Source organism: Poecilia mexicana, unplaced genomic scaffold (genome assembly GCF_051168715.1).
Source record: "Poecilia mexicana isolate PSO_F unplaced genomic scaffold, ASM5116871v1 scaffold_17, whole genome shotgun sequence".
Classification (NCBI taxonomy): domain Eukaryota; kingdom Metazoa; phylum Chordata; class Actinopteri; order Cyprinodontiformes; family Poeciliidae; genus Poecilia; species Poecilia mexicana.
The window spans coordinates 23,186,310-23,191,829 of NW_028263386.1; the positions used below are offsets into that span (position 1 = coordinate 23,186,310).

The window sequence follows — 5,520 nt, forward strand, 5'->3', positions numbered from 1 at the left end:
TAGCTTTCTCCCCCAAACTCCTCTTTTCTTTTATTGATCATTTATTAAACTTTGTTTAACATAGGAAATAGAAAATATACTTACAGAAAGAGGAAACCATGCAAATATTCTACATGTGGAATTATGACGAGCAGAATTAGAAATGACTCGCAAATCAAACAACATGAGAGCTACAGTATGTTTACTCTCTACAGTATCGTCGTGGTATAGGAGTCAGAGTTGAAGCTGTAGTGAAGGGGGGGGGCTGTGGTGCGTGTGGGGGTGGAAGGACACATGCAGATGGATTTATACAAATAATGAGCTTGTATCACATTTTTATACAAATGAGCAGGAATGCTATTCAGCCAAACATTCGCACAAACACACACGAGTTAGTGTTCCTGGAAGATCTGCTGACTGTTGCATATTTACATTTAGGAGTAGTTTGTCGGTTTTTGGCCACCGCGCTTACCGCTGAGAGGAAGAAGAAGAAGAAGAAAAGAGAGACACCACTGCAGCTGAGGTGATCTGCACCTGTCCTCTAAAATGATAAAAATTAAACGTGTTGCTCTTTGGACCAGGAAACAAGTGGACAGAAACTATCAGTGGGGGGAAGAAAGGAAAGACACTATAGGCCAGTCAAAATGCATGGACAGTGTCCTACCAGGAAAGACAATCTGGCTGTAAATGTGACTCACCCTGAAAAATAAAGTGAATTGCATCTCAAAGGTCAGAAGAAAAATCACATTGTGTTTTATTACCTTTTCGGAATAAGGAAGTGTTTCTTTTTATAGCTGCTGTTTGGGTATGTGTAACTTTTGTTGTGCAAATCAGTAGAGAAAACAACAACAACAAAAACACGCAAAGAAGACACAGTGGTAACGTTTCTAATTTAACAAGGCAGTACTACAGACGGGCCTGAAAGTGCATTCTTCCTTACTGCCAGAAGGTGGCGACTCCTTGGGTTGAAACGGAAGTCGGCAGGTATTGAAGTCTAAAAGAAGAGCTGACCCCACTGATTTAATGGGTTACATTGAATCCAAGTGTGGTATACATTAACAAAAACAATTCTCTAATAATCCATGTATGATCTGAAGCACAATCTACACCCCACAGTGGCATTCTGTCTCTTTTAATAAGCTGTTTTTAGTTTTGTGAACTAAGAATATCAATAAGTGCTTTAACCAAATTAACATGTATTGAAAAGTGAAGCCACAATCACAGATAGTTGCATAATTAACTTTCCGTCAGCACCTAAAAGGTCACAGATTAGCCCTTTTTATGCATCACGATGTTTTTAGCACACAAAATGACTTCCCTGAGTCTCATTTGTATTCAGTAACACAGGAGCAGCGGCCTTATTCGTTTTTCAGAAGTTGAAAGTGTATTTGTGACTAGGAGTATTTTTGCAAAAAAGAAAAAAAAAGCATTTTTTTTTGGTTGATAGGATAAATAGTGAAAAAATATTTTTTTATTATTGTATTATTATTTTTTTCCTCTTTTTTTTATTAAATGAGACTGACCCTTGACCCGACACCTGTATCCAGATATATTATCTTCAAGCAAATGTGAAAGCAGTGGGGTTTTGATGCTTTTGTGAACCGATGAGCTTGATTCTTCTCCAAAATTTGACTTTTCTTCTTCTCTAACGCAGCGCAAAACTGAATAAACGCATTTCCGAACCTGACAAACTACTCATGTAAGGCTGTGATAATACTTGCATTATTACTGTAAACGTGTAAAAAATAAAGATACGCATTTCAAAGGACGCGTCACGTCACTCTTCTTCTGGAACATCTCGTTCTCTGCGGAAGCAATTCGGCATGAATCGAACTTCCAAAGCTCCGTGTTTCAGTTCGGCTGCAGCTGAGTCCATGTCTCTCTGCTTTAGCGTCGGCTCAAAGGAAGCACAAACCATTAACTGGAAATATACAGCCTCTATCGGCACCACTGCTTCTACAATCATGCTACTCCCACTGTGACCCATTATACCAGCATGTCTCAGTGGTCCTACAAACTGCTCGGACTATTACAGAGCGCCATTTTCTCCCTCCTTTCAGTCCTTCAGCCTGTGTGTGTGTTGAACCACAAAGACTGAAAGCTAAATTTGTTTGAAAAGAAAAAAAAAAAAACTACCACTTGTGTACTCCCGACTCTGAAAAGCATCAGTCGTTCCACTTCGCAAGATGCACCGAGCGATCGCATCTCGACGCCTCAGCAGGGGCGAAGGCTCTGCTTGAAGGCGTATCCGCGGCGATGGTCCTAGCCTCCAGCCGCCGGACTGTTTCGAGCGAACAGGTCCACTGTGACGGAGACTTTAGTCCGTCCCGCGGCGCGCCGTCTGGTGGAGCGGGGACGTGGGAGCTTAGCTGTTCCTCTGCGCTGCGTCTCGCTGGGCTGAGGCGGAGGAGCTGTGGCTGTCCTCGGCGTCTTCTTCGTCTGTGGAAGAAGTGAAGAACGTTCACACTCTGGACCAAGCAAACTACGCCTCCTATGTTTTCTTCCTCCATTTGGAAAAGCCACTGGACTCGGTTAATGACACGGTTGTGCGATGTAGGCCTTGACATCCCATAGGAATGCAAGTTATTGATCAATGAAGTCCTCTAAAGTTGACTGAGTTCATCCATCGGACAATGATTAATTGATACACTTAAAATTTTCTTAAAAGCATGAATTTTTTCTTTTATCAAAAGTCTAAATGTCAAATTTTTTTTAAACATACTGAATTAAAATCAACTCAATTTTAAAGGGCCAGTATTATGTGTCTTCCATTATATAGCACAATCAGGTCAGTATGTCACCAGCAGTTGTTTAAAAAAATGGTACATATGTCAAATACAACTTAAAAAACATCTTGAAATTGGGCTTCTGTCTCTTTAAGAAACTCTTGCTCTTTCTGAAACTCCATCTTTAGGAAGTCATCAAATCTTAACAACTTTTTTACCAGTGTTGCGCTGACTCGTAGCTCGTAAAATGAGCTCAGCTGCTGCCACAGCTCCACCAGGTGTTTGGTAATTGCCGACGGCTTGTCTGAAGGAGCTGAGTGAGAAAGTCGTGGGATCTGGGGCTCTCTGCGAGGCGGAAACAATGGTTGCCACGGGAGATTACATTCAAAGCAACACTCCGAGGATTTTATTTTTTTGTTTTTGATGAAGGGAAAAACATTACAACAAAATGTAAACCTCAGATTTTTTTTTTTTGTGCGTAAAACTGCGCCATTACACATCATTGTCTGTCTGTTTAATCTAGACTGACACAGAGGCATAGTGGATTAATTTACCTCCTCCTCCAGCGTTGATGTGCAGCTGGGACAGAGACAGGGTAAGGGGCAGCTCTCGCCCGTCAGGATCGGTGGGACTCTGCAGGATGTCGTGCAGGGCGTTCCGGCGGCCCGTCCTGCCAGAGGCGATGAAGTCCGCATACGTGCTCTCAACGTCAGACATCTTTCACGCATTGTTCGGACAGCAACACCTGGAACAACGAGAAGGCCGCCTGGATCTTCAACAGTGTTTTACTCAGCAGTAAAAAAGCAGGAATTTGTTGTCGTGTAACTTCCTGTGAACTTATTCCAGGTTTTTGTTTTCTGAAATTATTATGCTTCCAAAATGAATCGTGTGTTTCTGGGCCACCATAAGTTAACTTAGAATTGAAGAGTGAGAGGAAAAATTACAATATTTTCAAAATTTGAATCACTAAAAATCTGAAAGTTGTGACACGCCTTTACTGTATTATGCGGCCCTTTTTCTCTGACACCCCTAAATAAAAACCATCTAGAAAATGTCCACCTAGGGGTGGCCAACAACAGAGTCACTTTGGACCAAAACAAATTTATTTTTCAATTCACTAAATACAGAAATATTTTCTTGAAGCGAATAAACAGACCCCTATATTTATAAATATATGCTGTTTAGAAGTTTGTCATTGCTGCCACCAACTGTTTTGGGGGGGAACTGCTCTTATTTTGTAGGTGCGCTCTGCTGGTAAGCTACTCTACTTGCCCGTGACAACAACCACTCGCTTGGCATCAGTCACAGGAAACATGAAGGAATATGTTCTTAGAAATTGGATGTTATAAAGGAAAAACATTTGCCAGTAGAATAGGGAATATTCAAGGTTTGGTGTTTTTGCAGTGCATGAACAGGGAGACTGGTTAGTGTGGATGGAAATCCTGGAGGAAAACCTGCAAGACTCCTGGAGGTTCTTGGAGATTGAAACATCCAACAAATGTGTTAGAAGGACTTGAAAATTGCTATTTTCAGACACAATTTTAACTCAACATGCAAAGCTGGGAGACACATGCCCCTAAAGACTTGCATGAAATTAGAAGCAGATTTATTATTATTATTATTATTATTATTATTATTATTATTATTTTAATGTTATCTATTTTATTTTAACATTGTTTTTCTTTCCTCTTGCATTTTGTTGTTCTATGGCAGACAGTCCGCATGAAACGTATTAAAAACGACAAAAGTGAGATGATGTGAAATGTGAATCATAAACACGTAGCAAGGGTAAATCCTCAAATTCAAATTAACTGCACAGACGGAAGTGGCCATATTTGTGGGAGGTCGCCAATAAATTCCCACTAAAATCTAGAAGGAGAAGATTTTTAGAGCGTTCAAGGCCTGCTTAAAACGTGTCTTACCTTTTACAGACAAAGCCACCACAGCAAACAACCCGGAGCTACATTTTGTCGGACGTGATTTCAGGAAACGGAGCGCGAGAGGCCGACATCACATCAAACGATCCAGATAAACAAACAAAACGCAGCCAAAGCTGGAATTGAAGCAAAGGTTACCAAATACCCCGTGGGGTGGGGGTAATAATCCCAGCACTGTACACACTAAACAACGCGAGCAGTCACGGCATTTCGGACCAGAATCACATCAGTAGGACGCTTTAAAAAAAGTCCTCAGTGTATCCTCTCTGGACGCTGCATCTTCCTCCTTTCCAGCCAATTAGCGGGCAGCAAGCCGCGTCTGCGCGCTGATTGGACACAGCACACAAAAGGATGAGGAGAGAGCGGAGAGCAGCACTGAGGCTCACGGTGCGTTCAGTGTCATTGTTGAAAAAACTAAACAAAAAAGCAATTAGGCCAATCAATGCGTTTCATATTGAGTACAGTGAAGTGACTCACTCACACCTGCTGATGATCAATTAATTGCTGCATTTAATTAATAATGCCAGGTACTTCTATGTACTGAGTATATTCAAATGTAAATGTTTTTTTCTCATACCATTGTTGTATAAATATAGATGTGCTTATGATGATAATAATAGATCAACTAGTGTGGTAGTAAAAAAAAACACAAATAAAAAGGTGATTCAAACATTACACCTGAATGCAACAGAGAGCAGAATACTACAGAATATGCTGTAGCTTTATATGTACACTCATTAAATGAATGTGTGGGAGTTTGTTGTGTTTAATCTAATTAGTACGACTTTAAAAATAACTTTGTTTTCAGGCTGGTTAAAAAAAGGGGAACATTTTGAGTAGTATAGATATTTATTTCCTTAGTTTTTAACTGAAGTTGT

The 5,520-nt window shown here is 40.6% G+C and overlaps 1 protein-coding gene across 1 annotated transcript; it reads right to left on the reverse strand.

The window, feature by feature from the left end:
- On the reverse strand, positions 1-4,941 carry LOC106925322 (cAMP-dependent protein kinase inhibitor alpha). Its single transcript, XM_014999604.2, has 3 exons — positions 4,628-4,941; positions 3,260-3,450; positions 1-2,418 (listed from the first exon to the last, which is right to left on the reverse strand). The coding sequence occupies exons 2-3, from the start codon at positions 3,420-3,422 to the stop codon at positions 2,345-2,347; spliced, it is 237 nt and encodes a 78-aa protein (XP_014855090.1). The 5' UTR covers positions 3,423-3,450; positions 4,628-4,941; the 3' UTR covers positions 1-2,344.
- Positions 4,942-5,520: the final 579 nt, after the last annotated feature.

Coding starts and splice junctions, on each gene's coding strand:
- LOC106925322 (XM_014999604.2), bottom strand. CDS start 3,422: ATGTCTGACGTTGAGAGCACGTATGCGGACTTCATCGCCTCTGGCAGG. Junction 2,419..3,259: donor CATCAACGCTGGAGGAGGAG/GTAAATTAATCC, acceptor CTTCTTCCACAG/ACGAAGAAGACGCCGAGGAC.